The sequence below is a fragment of the Aegilops tauschii genome, chromosome 2 (genome assembly GCF_002575655.3).
Source record: "Aegilops tauschii subsp. strangulata cultivar AL8/78 chromosome 2, Aet v6.0, whole genome shotgun sequence".
Taxonomy (NCBI): Eukaryota; Viridiplantae; Streptophyta; class Magnoliopsida; order Poales; family Poaceae; genus Aegilops; species Aegilops tauschii.
In genome coordinates this window covers 171,567,535-171,586,113 of record NC_053036.3, presented here as the reverse complement: position 1 = coordinate 171,586,113, position 18,579 = coordinate 171,567,535, and the positions used below count along the sequence as shown (strand labels likewise).

The 18,579-nt window shown below is 42.8% G+C and overlaps 2 protein-coding genes across 2 annotated transcripts; both read right to left on the bottom strand.

The window, feature by feature from the left end:
* Nucleotides 1-7,255: 7,255 nt before the first annotated feature.
* On the bottom strand, nt 7,256-9,079 carry LOC141040860 (uncharacterized). The gene is made up of 3 exons (XM_073506976.1): nt 9,026-9,079; nt 8,467-8,663; nt 7,256-7,676 (listed from the first exon to the last, which is right to left on the bottom strand). The coding sequence occupies exons 1-3, from the start codon at nt 9,077-9,079 to the stop codon at nt 7,256-7,258; spliced, it is 672 nt and encodes a 223-aa protein (XP_073363077.1).
* Nucleotides 9,080-15,683: 6,604 nt separating this feature from the next.
* On the bottom strand, nt 15,684-16,079 carry LOC141040859 (uncharacterized). Its single transcript, XM_073506975.1, has one exon. The coding sequence runs from the start codon at nt 16,077-16,079 to the stop codon at nt 15,684-15,686; it is 396 nt and encodes a 131-aa protein (XP_073363076.1).
* Nucleotides 16,080-18,579: the final 2,500 nt, after the last annotated feature.

Here is an 18,579-nt window from a genome sequence, read left to right as displayed (position 1 = left end):
CCGGAACGTTTCAGACTCCGAAAAGGAATAGGTATGTGGTACGGTAAGTAAACCGACTCCAAAACAGTTTTTATGGCAATATTTTTCCGTTTTGGAATATTTAGAAAAATAGAAAAATAAGAAGCAGTCAGGGAAGGACATGAGGCCTCCACGAGGGTGGAGGGCGCGCCCTACTCTACTGGGCGCGCCCCCTACCTCGTGGGCACCTCGTGTGCTCTCCGGACTCCGTTTTCTTGCACGATACGTATTTTGGTCGGTAAAAATTCATTATATAATCTCCCGAAGGTTTTGACTCCTGTATCATGCAATTATCCTCTGTTCTTGTTTCGAGTTGTTTTCTGTCAGGGTTGTCAAGGCCAGGCATCATGTCGTCCCCCTCCTCCAACAATGGTGACAACGATGCTTGGCTAAAGAAGATAGAGCTAAAGAGGGAAGAACCCATGGAGATCAACAAGGATGAAGGGATCAAGAAGACCACGGAGGACCAAGTTCCGGCTGCAGGAGACACCCTTCAACTTGATCACAATCTTCTTACCACAACTGAGATCGAAGCTTTCAAGATGATTGAGTTAGCTCGTATACAAAACAAGTATCTCACCAGTGAAAATATTTTGTTGAAGGAGCATATTGTCGCACTCAAGGGCATTATCCGCAAGTTGGAGGATCTTTTACGCTCGATGTGCGATTACCCATCATCAACAATCCCTTCACCAGCAAAGGAGACATAATCATATGGGTATGGGCACTCCCCTTGGCATCTGCCAAGCTTGGGGGAGGTGCCCCGGTATCGTATCACCATCACACTCCTATCTTTACCGTTTTCTTAGTTCGATCCTATTAGTAGTATCTTGATTTAGTAGAATAAAGTTTTGGCATGATCTAGTTTTGAGTTTTGCTTTATGATCTCTCTATGTAATCGAGTCCGTGAGCTATATAATAAATATTAGTGTTGAGTCAAGGGCTTGATTATTTTGCTATGATCTAGAGTGAATAAAAGAATAGAGAAAAAGAATAAAAAGAAACAAAGAGATCATATTGATCTTATTGAGAGTAATGACTTCACATAGAAAGAGTATGGTGATTAAAAGTTGTTGAGGGATGACAAACATAGCTTTGGTCATCGTTGCAATTAATAGGAAGTAATAAGGAAAGAGAGGTTTCACATACAAATATACTATCTTGGACACCTTTTATGATTGGGAGCACTCATTAAAATATGACATGCTAAAGAGTTGATGTTGGACAAGTAAGACAACGTAATGGGTTATGTTTTCTTATATCTGAGATAAAGTATATTGTCATGGATCATCCAACATGTTGAGCTTGCCTTTCCCCCTCATGCTAGCCAAATTCTTAGCACCAAGTAGAGATACTACTTGTGCTTCCAAAAACACTTAAACCAGTTTTGCCATGAGAGTCCACCATATCTACCTATGGATTGAGTAAGATCCTTCAAGTAAGTTGTCATCGGTGCAAGCAATAAAAATTGCTCTCTAAATGTGTATGATTGATTGGTGTGTAGGAAATAAGCTTTATACAATCTTGTGATGTGGAAGAAATAAAAGCGACGGACTGCATAATAAAGGTTCATATCACAAGTGGCAATATAAAGTGACGTTCTTTCGCATTAAGATTTTGTGCATCCAACCCTGAAAGCGCATGGCAACCTCTGCTTCCCTCTGCGAAGGGCCTATCTTTTACTATTATCTTCTACCTTATGCAAGAGTCATGGTGATCTTCACCTTTCCTTTTTATATTTTATCCTTTGGCAAGCACGGGATGTTGAAAAGATCCTAATACATATATCTAATTGGATGTGGGTTAGCATGAACTATTATTGTTGACATTACCCTTGAGGTAAAAGGTTGGTAGGCGAAACTATAAGCCCCTATCTTTCTCTGTGTCCGATTAAAACTCCGTAACCACAAGTATTGCATGAGTGTTAGCAATTATGAAAGACTAAATGATAATTGAGTATGTGGACTTGCTAGAAAGCTTTGACATAGTCTCTTTCTGATATTATGATAAATTGCAATTGCCTCAATGACTGAGATTATAGTTTGTTGGTTCTCAATAAAGTTTCTGATTCATACTTTTGCATTGTGAATAGATTATTACTTGAGCATAAGAAATCATATGACAATATCCTTCTATGTTGCTGTTATGAGAATAATCATGATGCCCTCATGTCCGTATTTTATTTTATCGACACCTCTACCTCTAAACATGTGGACATATTTATCGTTATCGGCTTCCGCTTGAGGACAAGCGAGGTCTAAGCTTGGGGGAGTTGATACGTCCATTTTGCATCATGATTTTATATCGATATTTATTGCATTATGGGCAGTTATTACACGTTATGTCACAATACTTATGCCTATTCTCTCTTATTTTACAAGGTTTACATAAGGAGGGAGAATGCCGGCAGCTGGAATTCTGGGCTGGATAAGGAGCAAATATTAGAGACCTATTCTGCACAACTCCAAAAGTCCTGAAACTCCACGAAAGTTATTTTTGGAAATAATAAAAAATACTGAGCGGAAGAAATACGTCAGGGGGGCCACCACCTGCCCACGAGGGTGGGGGGCGCGCCCTCCCCCCAGGGCGCGCCCCCCTGCCTCGTGGGCCCCCTGTTGGCTCTCCGGTGGCCATCTTCTGCTATATGAAGTCTTTCGTCCAGGGAAAAATCAGAAGCAACTTTTCGGGACGAGACTCCACCGCCACGAGGCGGAACCAATCTAGGGCTCCGGCAGAGCTGTTCTGCCGGGGACACTTCCTTCCGGGAGGGGGAAATCATTGCCATCGTCATCACCAACGCTCCTCTCATCGGGAGAGGGCAATCTCCATCAACATCTTCACCAGCACCATCTCCTCTCAAAACCCTAGTTCATCTCTTGTATCCAATTCTTGTCTCATAGTCTGGGATTGGTACTAGTAGGTTGCTAGTAGTGTTGATTACTCCTTGTAGTTGATGCTAGTTGGTTTATTTGGTGGAATATCATATGTTTAGATCCTATATGCATATTAATATCCCTCTGATTATGAACATGAATATGCTTTGTGAGTAGTTACGTTTGTTCCTGAGGACATGGGAGAAGTCTTGCTATTAGTAGTCATGTGAATTTGATATTCGTTCCATATTTTGATGAGATGTATGTTGTCTATCCTTTAGTGGTGTTATGTGAACGTCGACTACATAACACTTCACCATTATTTGGGCCTAGAGGACGGCATTGGGAAGTAATAAGTAGATGATGGGTTGCTAGAGTGACAGAAGCTTAAACCCTAGTTTATGTGTTGCTTCGTAAGGGGCTGATTTGGATCCATATGTTTCATGCTATGGTTAGGTTTACCTTAATACTTTTGTTGTAGTTGGGGATGCTTGCAATAGATGTTAATCATAAGTGGGACGCTTGTTCAAGTAAGAACAACACCCAAGCTCCGGTCCACCCACATATCAAATTATCAAAGTACCGAACGTGAATCATAAGAACGTGATGAAAACTAGCTTGACGATAATTCCCATGTGTCCTCGGGAGCGCTTTTCTCTATATAAGAGTTTGTCCAGGCTTGTCCTTTGCTACAAAAAGGATTGGGCCACCTTGCTGCACTTTATTTACTTTTGTTACTTGTTGCTCCTTACAAATTATCCTATCACAAAACTATCTGTTACCACTTATTTCAGTACTTGCAGAGAATACCTTGCTGAAAACCGCTTATCATTTCCTTCTGCTCCTCGTTGGGTTCGACACTCTTACTTATCGAAAGGACTACGATAGATCCCTATACTTGTGGCTCATCATGTATCTCCCCTTGTTAGAATAGTGGCCCGTAGAGCTGGTGCTGCTAGGAAGGATCCTGCTTTGGATTCTGGCAATGTTGTAAGCATGAAGCGTGCGCCCAGAGCTCCTATAAAGTTTTGCTCCCCTGTGTAGTAGCTTCACCCTCATAATTTCCCTCGTCTGGACAAGGCTCGCAAGTTGTATAATATATTGCTTAGTGATGAAGGATGTGAGAAGTATGCCGAGTGAGTATCTCTCATTATGTTTCCTCTTCTTTTCATCTGTTGTTTGTAACTGCTAGATAAATATGACCTGAACTATTACTTTTTATACAACTTGAACTGCTATGCATGAATTATCTTGCTTCCCCTGCTTTTTGTTCTTTTGTGTGCTGCAGGAATACATTCTCAATGATACCTCAACCTGATGATAGCGTAACTAGCTTCACTGGGAAACGCATCTGGGAAGTTTTTGCACCTGGGCAAATGATGGAGGGTGATGTAATGGACTTCATCATTGATGATTGGAAGCAATATCCCGAGAGAAATGCTGATTTTACGTCTGGAAAAAGGGTATTGACGAGTCCATATTTCATCACGTTAATCAATCAGATCGTTTGTTTCTGTTAAACAAGACTTCCTATTGTTTTACGAGTTTTAATAATACTTTGCTTGTTGACCTTTTCCCCTGTCTATTTCTTTTTTGGCTTTTTTAGGTTGTGCTTGACTATACGTTTTACGGTGATGAAAATAAAGAGTTTAATGTGGAGAGAGCAGCGAGAGATTTCAAGAGCTATGTTAAAGATAAGGAAGACTTGCTCAGTGCCGACCTTGTGAGATCGACTAGCTGATTTTTGGTTTTATTAGTTTGTTGTCATGCTGGTTTTTATTTTGAATATTTAATATCTCTTTTTTGTTCATTTTTTTTTAGATCATGATGCCTCTATTCAAACCTATGTTTTTATCAAAGGATAGGAAAGTGAACCACTTTTCCTTATATGTCATGAATCGGTACCGAAGTAGTGTCGACATCCTTGACTCTTTACCTTATCCGAAGAACCATCGTACTTCAAAGAACACCTATCATAAAGACTGCGAGAAGATTGTGAGTGACATTTATTATCTGTACTGGATTAATTTTTCCGCATCTTTGTTTCTGCTTTTTTGAGACTTGAAAATGTGTGGTTTCTTTTCTTTTTTTTACAGATCTCTAGATTGGTCCAAGTAATGAAGGTTGTGTATGGTGATGTTCAGTACAATGCGAGCAAGCAGCCCAAATGGGAGGTTTTTGCAAAGAAACCAACGTTTGTCAAGGTTCCACTTCAAGGGGCGAATGAATGAGGCGATTATACTCTGAAGTATGCGGGATCCTATGATGGTGAAAAGATCGTTGAAAACATTCGAAATAATGACGTGGGTTCTAGTTGAGCTTTTCACTCTCTGTGTTTGGCTTACTGTGTATTCTTTTTTTATGTGTCATGATTTTTGATAATTTGTTTTATTGTTTTGCAGCCTCGTATTGTTGATTGGAACGCTGAGGATCTATATAGAGTTGTGTTCAACCGGAATACCCAGCTTCTGGTGACGGAGCTTCCCAAGGAGGTTCAGGCTTTGGCTCCTGGTGCATAGAAGAAACGGTCATCATTTGCGTAGTCAATGGGATAGCTGTGCGATATATCTCTTGAAAGCATTGTAGGCATTGTTTGTAGTGTTTGGATGTCTTGTCAAGTACTATGTAATAACCGGTATATTTTGTGTTGTGTTTAAGTGTGGCACAATGTTTAACAAACTTTTTTTTCCATGATGATAGTGTGGTTGAATAGCTGTTTCACTTTTGTATGTTTCATCGGGAATTCGTTTTGGTTAAGTTTTATTTTTTGTACTGAAGTCTTATACACTAGTTGAACTGAAAACACCTTTTTTCATGTGCATTACGAGTTGTTGCTGAAAAAGTGAGATTATTTTATTTTCATCTGTCCCAACCTAAGTTGGACCTTTATAGTTTCTGTACCCTCTTTTCTTGTACTTATGGTATAGTACTGTTAGTACTGAATTGTAATCTCATTCAGCGTAAGGCATTTAAAATTTGGTGTCACGATAGCACTTGTGGATCTAGCGTGAGTGGAGTGACGCTTCCTTGTTATGTAGAACTGATTTCATATAATGTATTAGAAATGAAGTTTTTTTTGGATTGAAATTATTTACGACGAAGTTGCTACGTGATCTCTAGCTAGATTTTATTGAAGTATAAGAAATTTAGCAAAATTTGAGAGCCAAATTTTTGTTTGAACTTCTTGAATTTTAGTAGCTGAACTTCATAGTAAAAGTTAAAGCACTGGTTTAAATTAGCTACATTTAACAGATAGCCCTATTAAGTTCATAATTACTTCACTAGTCAATGTGGACTGATGCTTCTGTTGTTTGTTTTTTTTTTGAATTTTTGTCCTTGGTTGAACTGTAATCTATTTGGTTGAGTCTTGGCCTTCTTTCTCAAGGCATTAATTGGTATCATCATAGTACTTACCGAATAAACTAAGTTGTACTAAGATTTCGATTGTGCTAGTACTTTGATGATATTATTTTTTTGTGTTGTTTGAAACTAGTACCTCACTGGTCAATGTGGGCTGATGCTTCTGTTGTCTTTCTTGTGATTTTTCTCCTTGGTCGAACTGATATCTTTTTGATTTAGTTTTGGCCTTCTTTTTCTAGGTTGTGGTTCTTCTCAAGGCAATATTTATTATCATCATAGTACTTGCCGTATAGACCAAGTTGTACTAAGATTTCAATTGTGCTATTACTGTTATTCTTAGTGTGTCACTGTTTTAGGGAATGCGAACTGAAGCTTCCCGTTCCTTTTTATTTTTGTAGAATGAATGTACTGTGTTATCAAGTGTACCAGTACTTTCAATCCTAGCATGCTAGTGACTAGGAAATATGTACTGATGGTTCTTTGCTTTTCCTGTTGCAGTACTTAGTAATTTTCTAACTACTATTAGCATGATGTTGTTAGTACTGAATGTTTTCCTCGGCTGAAACTTAGTCTTTTTAGTGTTCTTCTGAAACTAAAAATTGATTTTTAGTGTGATAGTACTACCGTACATGACTAAGCTGTACTGAGCGTCCAAGGCTATTATTTGCTGTTGTCCTTAGGTAGTCTGCCACTGTTTTTTTTTTGTGAAAATATCCATGTGTGATTTGTTGCTCCATGACTAGTGCTGCATAGCAGCCATCAAGTTTCATTCACAACCTACTTCAACTTCAAATGATGGATAAACAAAACAGGAAGCTAGCAAACTTGTCGAACGACATAAGAAAATGATGTACTTGATATACATAGGCAAACTTGTTCAAATCCTGACATACATAACATTAGGAAACTGGTTCAACCTAACGAAAGCAAACTACAAATCTGAAACAACAAGATTAAGGACAAGCAGAAGCGCGAGCAACACGAAGGCAGACTTTCAAGCCTCTTCATCTCGCGAAGTTGCAGTGGTAGTAGGGGTCAGCCTCCTGCTCTTTTGAAATATCCCAACCTGTCACGATGTTGTCGATTATCTTCCATGACTTGCACATGGCGTATGCATCTATTCCTGCGTACTCGATGAGCTTGTCTGGCAGCGGGCTGATCCCCCATAGTTTGTGGTCTTCCTCCTTGTCGATCTTCTTCTTCATGCCTTTGTAGAATGGGTGGATGACGCTGCCTACAACATCGGCCAAGGAGTCATAGAATTTCCTGGTGGTTGGAACTTTCCACTTGCGCTGCATGTCGATGAAGTTGTTGGGGTTGATCTCCAAACCAGACTTGTTCAGCATCCGCTTGTCACCTTCAATGCTGAAACCGAAAAATGTGTACAATTTCTCCTCCTGCAGGAACTCTTTGAGGCGCTTGGGCCTGCAAGGGGGAGACACATATTGAAGATTAGTGTTCTTTTTTGAAGATTTAATTCTTTTGTTTTTTGGTTTACAAGTGATAATCCATGAGGTAGATGCTTATATAGTATAAGTCATGGATGAATGTAGTTCAGAAACTAGTACACAAAGTTCTGAAATTAAATTCAACTACACCATGTCATTTTTCTTTTTTTGGTATCTTCAGTGCTTCACCAAATGGTTCACCAGAGTAAATGATATATGTGCTGCTTACTTCAAGTTTAGTTTAGTTTTTGTTGAATAAAAGACCTATACCAGTGCTTCACCAAGTTCTTACTTCATTTTTTGCTGCTGAAAATTACATCAGACCAGGTTCAGAAAATACTTGTGTACATCAAGTTTAAAAACATCTTTTAATACATCAATTCTATAAACTATACTAGTGCATCAAGATCAGAATCTATGCTAGTACATCAAGTTCAGAAATTAATTTGGTGAAAAAAATTAGATGCTAATCCAGTGCATCAGTTTCAGATGCTAATCTGGTGAAACAATCCACTTCACAATTTCAGAAGTGCATGTAACTTGAGAAACATGTACTCGTGCATCCAGTTCACAAACTATAGTAGTTCATCTAGTTGGGAAACAAGTTTAATGAAATTTTTAGGGAGTAGTACTAGTAGAACAGATGAATGAACAGTAGTATGGGTTACCATTTTGTGGCCGCTGGGATGTGGTACACCAAGTAGAGTTCCTCCACGCACAACTGTAGGACTGCTTCCATCTGGGGAGGTTCATCTTAGCTGGTGTACTCCACATCAACTCCGATGAAGCTAGGATACAAGTCGCCGCCCTTCATCCTGAGCCTTCTCATCATCTCGTTGGCCTTGTCTTGTTCGCTGGTGCAGACGATCTCCAGCGTCTCCTTGTCGTGGAGCTCAACCCCTGTGAGGATTTTGGTGTACGCGTGCTTCTCGTCGGGGACGTGAACGACGTCGAGGTTGTTGCTCTTGTGGGACACCTCGCCATGATAACGCTTGGCGGACTATTCCTCCGCTATTGCCCTCCTCCGACGACTGTGGGTTTGGGAGAGAGAAGTTTCTGGTTTGCCTGCAGTGGAGATGGAAGCGGTGATGGTGATTCTGGGAATGAGGCAGAGATGGAAGACAATGGCGTATTTTCCAGTGTGTGGGCGGGGATGTGTGGGAGGTGGTTCATCGGGGACATGGGTGTAGTGGTCGTGGGGTTGCCGTTTGCAGTCCCTTGTGGCAACCGCCCAGTGGGTGGCGCGGGTGGTGGCTTGGAAGAACCAACTGTCCAAGCCAAGGGTTTTTACTGTCGCACTGAGTAGTCTTGTCAAGTTGTACTTACCAGCTGCTTATCCCACTTGCACGTCTCAGGGGTAGTGATGGTGGCATTTTGCATTGTTTAAGTGACGTATGCTTTGTGATGTTTTTCCGTGTGGAGGTTAAGTCTTGTTTTTTCCACTGAAGTTGTATACACTAGTTGATCTCAGAACATATTTGAGTGCCCTGGGAGTTGTTGCTCAAAATTGGGATTTATTTTATTTTCATCTCTCCCAACCTAACTTAGGCCTTTATGGTTTTTGTATTCTCTTTTTAGTGCACTTGTGGTTTAGTGCTGTGTGAACTAAATTGTAATTTCATACAGCATACGGTTTTTGTGGCACCCCGATCCGCATGGAGCAGGGGGCCTTCGCACGTCAGCCCAGGATAACACCTGACGCACGACAGGTCCATGATACAGCATTCCAGGTACAAAAATATTCATCAATTACATGACATAGAATAGTACATCATTGATGAATACAATGTGTGGCATAGCTCTAAGGCTATCTAAAAGGCGGCGGAAGTCTTGGTTTGGCAGCTCGACGACTCTGGCTGGGCTCCAGAACTCAAGGACTGGCAAGATTATGACCTAGCACGACGGAACAAGCGAACAATTCGGGCACGACCTACAAAACTGGCATGACACGCCAGGTCAGTACATTGAATGTACTTGCAAGACAACCAAATACATAGCATCCAAACAAACAGATGACAAAGCAAGAACCAAGCATATGCAACAATCTACTCCAACACAACCTCTAAGCATGGCATAATATTAACAAGAATCATAAATCAAACTAAACATGAAGAACATCAAAGCATCTACTGGCATGGCATATCAAACTTATTTCTAGCAAAGCAACAGCAAAGCATAGCATATCAAAACATGGCATGGCATCATGAAACTATGCTGGAAATAAACTACCAGTTACCTCCTGTGAAGACATATTGTAATAACCTTATGCAAAAATCACTTACTCTGCCACGGCTCCTCAGAGCACACGCATGACTTACTAAGACCTCGTCTCGGGGTCATATCAACACATCATTGTGACTTCTCATGATTTTCCCATAGTCCAAGCCACCACATTATTTATCACATCTTAGTTATCACATAAGTTATTAGCAGATTTATCGTCCATTTCGACCAAGACTCGATAGTGTGACCTACTACGAACTTGTGCCCATGACCGAGGATGCGGCTATCGATAGATTAAAACACACTCTGCAGAGGTAGCACACTTTACCCACACCACGGAACCCATGGCCTCGCACTCCCATACGTGTGGACCAACAGCGTTCTGACAAAACCGACCTACTGCCACGACACTCTCCCGGCCACTCCGACCAACACCCCTTATGGGTTCAGTCCTGGGTGGCCTCGTACTTACCAAAGGTACCAACGGCCACCGTCGTGGCAAAACGGTCCCAAACGGGGACATGAGCTCAAACCAAACCCGGGCACACAAGGCTTATGTCCGCCTACCTCATCAGGGTAATGCACGCCCATAACCTTCCCTAGTTGGAGGCCCCGGTGAGAGGCATGACTATAAACCAGCTAGGACCTCCCACAAGGTAAATGTGGTTGCAGTGGAGAAAGCTTGATTTGGTGGCACTATGATATCCCAGTGATGACGGAGGAGGTTTGATATTAAGTCATATTATTAACTTGTCCATCATCAATCATCATGCGAGCATTTTGACATGAATTCAACAACTATCATGCAACGTACCGATGCAGTAACAAAATCAAGCTTTTCAAATGAACAATGATAGCATGCGAAACATGGCAATAACAAGCACTAGTAATTCCACTAGTTGCAACAGAATTATCATAACATCGATACTACTAACATGAAAATAAACTAGACAGAGGCATGATATTATCAGTAACAACAGCAAACTAGCATGTCAACTTATTTCATGAAAGCATAAGCATGCAAGACAGATAACAAAAACATATAGCACGACTAAAATAACAGCAGACGGAACAGGCAAGAAACTACTGCAACTAAACACACACATGGGGTGCAAGCAAAGTCAACATGCAAGTTCGGGGCTCATGATAAGAGGTTGGCTTGCCTGGGGTCGACAAATACTTCGGGAAGAAGTGTGAAACGATCGCAGAAAGAGTTGCCGAAATAGTTCTCTCTCGGAGGGGGCTGTTTACGGGCAAGGGCAAAGTGGACATTTTCACTGTGTGAAAACATTATGAAAATGATACCAACGGAAAGAGCTCGACGAACAGAGAACATGAGCGTTGGAATCACCTCAATCGGGGTTACGGTTGTCGAGATACGAAGGGTTGAAGCTCAGGGACCTATCGGTGAATTTTTTTCAGCAAACAGGCCCCTGGAGGAAAAACTGAACGCGCCTTTGGGCCGAATACGTTTTCTGCAAAGAAAAACGTATTTTGAGCCGAAGTGCAAAGCGAATACACTTTCAGAACTAAGAAAGCGTATTGCTGGTAAAAGATAAAGCAAATACGCTTTCGTATATCGAAAACACATATCCAGAATACGCTTCCACTTACAGACGCGGGCCTGGGGCGGGGATAACGCCGAGACACTGCCAGGTGGGGTCGCACGGGGAGGGGCCCGCCTAGCCTAGCGTCTTCAACTTCCCGCTCGTGCGCGCGCCTCGCAGAGGGAGGGGCTCGCCTCGACGGCCATTGCCGGCGACTCCGGCCACCGCAGACGACGGCCGACCTACCCACAAGTTCAGGAGCGAGAGGCGCATCTCGGGGTGGTCTCCATTGCCAGCGAGGAGGACTAGGAAAGGAGGCAGCAGGGCTCGCGATGGAGGTGGCTTCGGCCGCCGGCGAACAGGGTGCTCCGGTGGGGGAACGGCGAGGCTGAGGCCACGGGGAGGCTCGCCGGACCTCAGGTGATGCCGTGGTGGAGGTGGAACGGCGAGGGGGACTCCTGGTCACCGGAATCAGAGGGACCCGAGGCGGCGACCACGGCGGCGGTGGGGGTCAGAGAGGGACTCTGGGCTTGGGGAGGGGGTTGTGGACCGCGATGAAGCTCGAGGCGTGCTTAAATAGCCGTGGGACGGCTCGAGAGGGAGGGGAGGAGGTGACACGCGGCGAGGCTACGTGTCCGTGCACCGGCGACGCGCACGCGCGGCCAAGACTCACAGGAAGGGGCGGCAAGGCGACGAGGGCGACGCGGACGAATGCCAGGAGGTCACAGAATCGAGCAACGCTCGCGGACGAGAGGAGGAAGCGGATAGGAGCGAGGAAACGACGGCGCACACGGGCGCTCACTGTGTTGGGCGACAGCGACGGCTCAACGAGGAAGCAAACGATGGGGGAACAATCTCCGGGGGGAAGACGACGTCGAGGGTGAGCTGTGTGACATGCTTGGACAAGCCAGAACCGGCCGAAGCGGTGCTGATGTAGCCAACAGTGGCGAGACCATCGTTTTGGCTAGCATTGCCCGTGGTCACCACCGACAACACGCGCTCTGGCCATCTACTTCAGGCCAAACCTTATCATCAGTGGAGTCCTTCCAAGGCTCATTAAAGAAGAGGTGATGGCACTGGCAGAGGTGTAGGGAGCAGAGGGGAACAAGCTCGACAAGTTTGCTGTTGCAAACTTGGCCACATCTTGGTGATCTAACTGGTGGGATTAAGAACTAAACTTGATGTCTGGGATGCTTAGGGAAGCAAAGACTATAGTCCTGGAATGTTGGAAGGGATTTGGGCAAGTATTTAACATAGTTGCAGTGCAACTGTCAAATATGGCCCAGAAAACGAATGAGGAAGGAGCACTCACTAGGAGTGTTGTATAGGGCTGCCACTTGGCAAATCTTGATGATTTGGTCATATGTAGATGCTGCAAAAAGATCATACCAAATGGACTTGCCAAATTGGTACTTGTTTCACAAACATCACTTCTGACCAGAAACTTGGGAAATTCTAGAAAAATATTGGCTACATGAAATAAGGCAAACTCTTGGGTAGGTGGGTTATATGGATAGGAGAAGGCATGGAAATATTTTCAGCCATAATGGAGCAAGATAAAATATACTTGATTCACAAACTAAAAATTTGGACAGAAAATTAGAATTGCTCCTGTGCTCACATAGGTCAATGAAATGAGCTGAATTTTAGTGGAGGCTAATGATTTGGAATACTTGAGAGGATGGCAAAGTTTCATCCCATTTGGAATCCCTATGAAGGTACTTCCTTCACAAAGTTGCATTCTGGTAAGAAACTTTGAAAAATTGCACAGGAGGCTACGATGAATGGATTGAGCTCATCTTTGGTATCCATGGGTGCTTTATCAATGTTAATCACCCTGCCAAATTGCAGCTCAATAGGAATTTGGAATAAAGCACTTCCTTTGCAAAATTTCAGAGAAGGAAGAAACTTGCATTGGATCATGTGCCCAATTTTTGATCTGAGGAACAGGGGATAAGGATGGAACTAGTGATTATATAGCAAGGACAAGCTCCACAATTTATGTGGGAATTTTCTCTACTAGAAAAATAGTAGTTCCTTTAGAAAATGGCAGAAATGCAATATTGGTATTAAATAGGAAAAAAATTCCTTATTTAATTATGGCCAATATATTTGCCAGAGCTTGGATTGGGCATAAATATCAACTCCACCAATTCACATGAATTTATGAGTTGGCTAACTATGCCTTTGGATTTTATTCCTCAGAAAGGCAAGAAAAGGAATAATTCATAATTCAAAAATATTGCATGGGACCTGGCAATATTTTTGCATATCCAAGGTTTACAAGGATAGGGTTTGAGCTGATGCAAATGAGGTCTTGCCCACTGAAAAACACATGAGCAAGGTTTTGAAAGGTTGGAAATGACAGGAAGTCTCAGAGTCATCCAACAAACTCAGGAGAAAGATTTTGAAAATGAGTGCACGTAGAGAATAACAGCACATACAGTTTTGAAATTTGGTGTCACAGTGGTGTGAGTGGCCTGACTGTTCCTGCTTTTTAAGTACTGATCTCATATGTATGTTTGAACTGAGTTTTTTATTTACGACGAAATCGTTCGTTGAGGTGTGGACAGATTTTATATAAATAAGAAATTTAGCAGAATTGACAAACAAAATCTATTTGAACTTCTTGCATTTTAGTAGTTGAACTTGTCAGATTTTATATAAATAAGAAATTTAGCAGAATTGACAAACAAAATCTATTTGAACTTCTTGCATTCTAGTAGTTGAACTTGAAAGTAATATTTAATTCAGTGTTTTAAATTATGTACATTTAACAGATAGGCTATTAAGTTCTCTGCTTTTTAGAGTTTTGTTGTTTTTGTATCATATTTTTTTCCTTTTTTATCATCCGTGTGCAGAGCTAAATTTGTTTTTTTTTGTATTTAAAATTATTGCGTGCGAACTAGTATTTGAACTTTTATATTTTCAGTTTTCAAACATTTTTTTGTAGTTTATATTTCTTTGCCCAGCGCTCTGCTTTGTTTAACTGGCCTTATTGGTGAGGTGTTTGTAGACGATGGAGGCTATTGGGCCGTTTTCCGGCCCAAATGGCCCGCGCGGGCGATTTGGAGACTGCTGGATGTGCGCGTGCTCTGGGTTTAGTCCCACCTCGCTAAGGGAGGAGGCTCTCGACCTGTTTATAAGCGCGGTCGAGTCCTACTGGTCGAACTCCTTTGAATACTTACCTGAGCGCTTATACACGACGCTCTCTCTCATGACCTGTGGGCCCTGGTCGGCTGGCCCTACGTTGTGCGGATTACTAGGGATTCACCGACGGTTCCACTGTGGGCTCAAGTTCAAGTATCTAGCAGCGTCAGGGCCTGCCTGTCCTTCGGTGGTCAAATTTTACTTTTTTTAGTTTGAATCTAGTACTTGATTCCACTTGTAACTAGGACTGATACTTTTTGTTCTAGTTCTTGTGAATTTTGTGTAAGTGTTATTTTTTCATTTGAGTTTTTTTGCCTTGTTTTTGTGTTTGTTTTGGTGATTATTCTCAAGGGTCTTCTGGTATCATTTTCAGCACTATGATACTTGCGTGTAGACTAAGTTGTACTGATAGTCCATTCATAGTAGCACTTATGTTCTTAGTCTGACATTTTTACTTTGTGGGATTACGAACTGATGGTTCTTTGTAATTTTTATTGTAGTAAGTATGTACTGTTCGATCAAGTGTACTAGTACTGTCGTTCTTAGTCTGCAAGTGACCAACATAAGTGTGTGTTGATGCTTCTTAACTTTTTCTGTTGTAGTACTTGTTAATTTTCTAGCAGCTACATATGAATGAGAACAGTACATGAAGTACTAAGAATTTCTGCTTCAACTTTTGAAGCGTTGTTAAGCAATTCAAATTGTACTGATTGTTTTCAACGTTATGTTTTCTATACAATACTGAATCGAATCTACACATGGAACATCGTTGTGTGATTAATTTCTTCATAACTAGTACTGAAGAGCAGCCACAAAGTTCCATTCAGAGGCTACTTTTGAATTTGAAATGATGGATTAACAAAATACGAAGCAACCAAACTTATATAATGAGATAAGCAAAACAATGTACTTGATGACATAAGTAAACTTGTTCAACCATGACAAGCACGACATAATCATACTGGTTCAACCCAACAAGAGCAAACTACAAATCTGAAACAACAAGATAAAAGGCAAGCACAAGCGGAAGCAAAACGAAGGCAGGCTTTGATGTATCTTCATCCCTAAAAGGGGCAGTCATAGTGGGGGTCAGCCTCCCGTGCTTTTGAAATTTCCCAACCATTTGTGATGTTGTCGATCATGTTCCATGACTTGTACGTGGCGTACGCATCTACTCCCGCGTACTCGATGAGGTTGTCTGGCAGCGGGGTGATCCCCCACAGTTTGTGTTCTTCCTGCATGTCGATGTTCTTCTTCATGCCTTTGTAGAATGGGTGGATGACGCTGGCTGCAACATCAGTCAAGGAGTCGTACTCTTTTCCGGTGTACGGAACTCTCCAGATGCGCTGAATGTCAATGTACTTGTTGGGGTTGATCTCCAAACCAGACATCTTCAGCTTCTCTTTGTCGCCTTCAATGCTGAAACCAGCAAATGTGGACAACTTCTCAAGCTTCAGCATCTCGATTAGGCGCTTGGGCTTGCAAGGGGAGAGACATTTTGAAGATTAGTATTACTTTGATGTTTGAATTCTTCATTTTTGTTTTGTTTTACAAGCGATGAATCCATGAAGTAGATGCTTATATAGCATAATTAATGGAGGAATGTACTTCAGAAACTAGTAAACAAAGTTCTGAAATTAAATTCAAGTACATCATGTTATTTTCTTTTTGGATTATGCATAGTTTGAGTCAATGTTGTATGTGCTGCTTTAGTACTAGTTCAGTTTACTTTTGTTGAATATGACAACACATACCAGTGCTTCACCAAGTTCTTATTTTTTTGCTTATGAAAATAACATTAGTTGAAATTCAGAAAGTACTTCACTACATCAAGTTCAGGAACATCTTTTTAATACATCGAGTACACAAACTACACTATCGAATCAAGATCAGAAACTACACTAGTACATCAACTTTAGAAATTAATCTTCCGCAAGATTTTTCAAATAGTAATCCAGTGCATCCGGTTCAAAAATAAATTTATAGTGTATCTACTTGAGAAAATGCAGTAGTGCATCCACTTTCACAAACCACACTAGTACATCTAGTTGGGAAACAAGTTTGATGAAATTTTCAGGATACAATACTAATTAAACAGATGAACCAAACAGGGGAAATGAGTAGTATGGGTCACCATTTTGTGGCCGCTGCGATGTGGTACACCAGGCAGACTTCCTCCACGCACAACTGCTAGACTGCTGCCATCTCGGGAGGTTCGTCTTCCCTGGTGTAGTGCACACCAACGCCGACGATCTTACGATGCAAGCCGCCAGCCTTCCTCCAGAGCCTGGAGATCATCTCATCGGCCTTGTCTGGTTCGTTGGTGCAGACAATCTCCAATGTCTCCTTGCCATGGAGCTCAACCCCTATGAGCATTTTGGTGTACGCGTGCTTCTCGCCGGGGACGTGAACAACGTCGAGGTTGCTGCTCTTGTGGGATGTCTCGCCATGATGACGCTTGGCGGACGGTTCCTCCGCCATTGCCCTGCTTCGGCGACTGTGGGTTTGGGAGAAAGAATTGTCTGGTTTGCCTGTGGTGGAGATGGAAGCGACGATGGTGGTTCTGGGAATGAGGCAGAGATGGAAGACAATGGGGTATTTTGAAGTGCGTGGATGGGGATGTGTGGGAGGCGGTTCGTCGGGAACGTGGGTGTAGTGGTCGTGGGGTCGCCGTTTGCAGTCCCTTGTGGCAACCGCCTAGTGGGTGGCGCGGGCGGTGGCCTGGAAGAACCAACCGTCCAAGCCAATTTCTTTGCCAGGGTATAAATCTGGTCGCACTAAGTAGTCTTGTCAAGCTGTACTTATCAGTTGCTTATCCCACTTGCTCATCTCAGGGTCGATGATGATGGCATTTTACTGTCGCACTGATCCATCTTGTCAAGCTGTACTTATCACCTGCTTATCCCACTTGCACGTGTCAGGGTTGGTGATGATGGAGGTTTGTACTCCTCTACTGTGGGTACGTGGACTGGTGATTGAAGTGTAATTGTCACAGCCCCAGATCAGCCCTTGTCTGACTTTGCTTGTTCCTCATGCATCATGTTTAAATTTTGCTTAAACTTGAAATAGGGGTGATCAATCCCTAGCACCCAAAAGAACTCAACTAGGTTCAACTTAAAAACATTTTCAATGAACCCAAATGCCCTTTAGAAAAGTTCATGATTTTTGATAAAGGTAAAAACCTCTGCCAAAAATGATAAACATATTTCTAGGTCATTTTTGGATTTTTGAATTAACTCATATTGTATTTGAATTGGGGCATTTAAATCCTATAAATATTTTAAATGCTCTAATAATTCTGAAACTAGTTGAGGGCTGTTGGAAATATTTTCAAAAGTGCCCACAATTTTTATCAGGATTTTACAAAATGAGTTAGTATTTTTACTAATTCAAAACAGATCAAAATAATTAGAAAACAGAAACAAATTAGAAAAACAGAAAGCAGAGAGAGGAGATACCTACATGGCACCCACCACAGCCACCTGGCCGGCCCAGCTGGCGGCCCAGCCCACCAGGCGCTCTCCTGTCGCCTTCCTCCTCGCGCCAGTAGGCGAGGGCGCGTGCCCGACGCGCGCAGCTACACGCCGCGGCCACCTCCTCCCTCCCAGCCTGCCTGGCTCCTCCCCGTTGCACCTAGACGGCGCCACGATACCCCCTCGACGCCTCGACCTCTCCCCCGAATGCTCTCCCCCTCCTCTGTTCTTCCCGCCGAACGCCTCCGTCGCCGCCGCTCGCCACCACCGCGGACACCGCCATCCCGGCGACGCCCTGAGATGCCCAAGAGCTCCGCCTAGTATCCCTCTTCCTCCTCGTCGAGCTGTGCAACGCCGGACGCCCCCGAGTGCCTCCACGTCGTCGTCTTCAACCTCCCAACGCCGGAGATCCCTCTCGCCGCCCCGCTCGCTCCAGTGCTTCCCCGAGCACGCCGAGGCCACCTCTGCACTCACTGTGAGCCCCTGC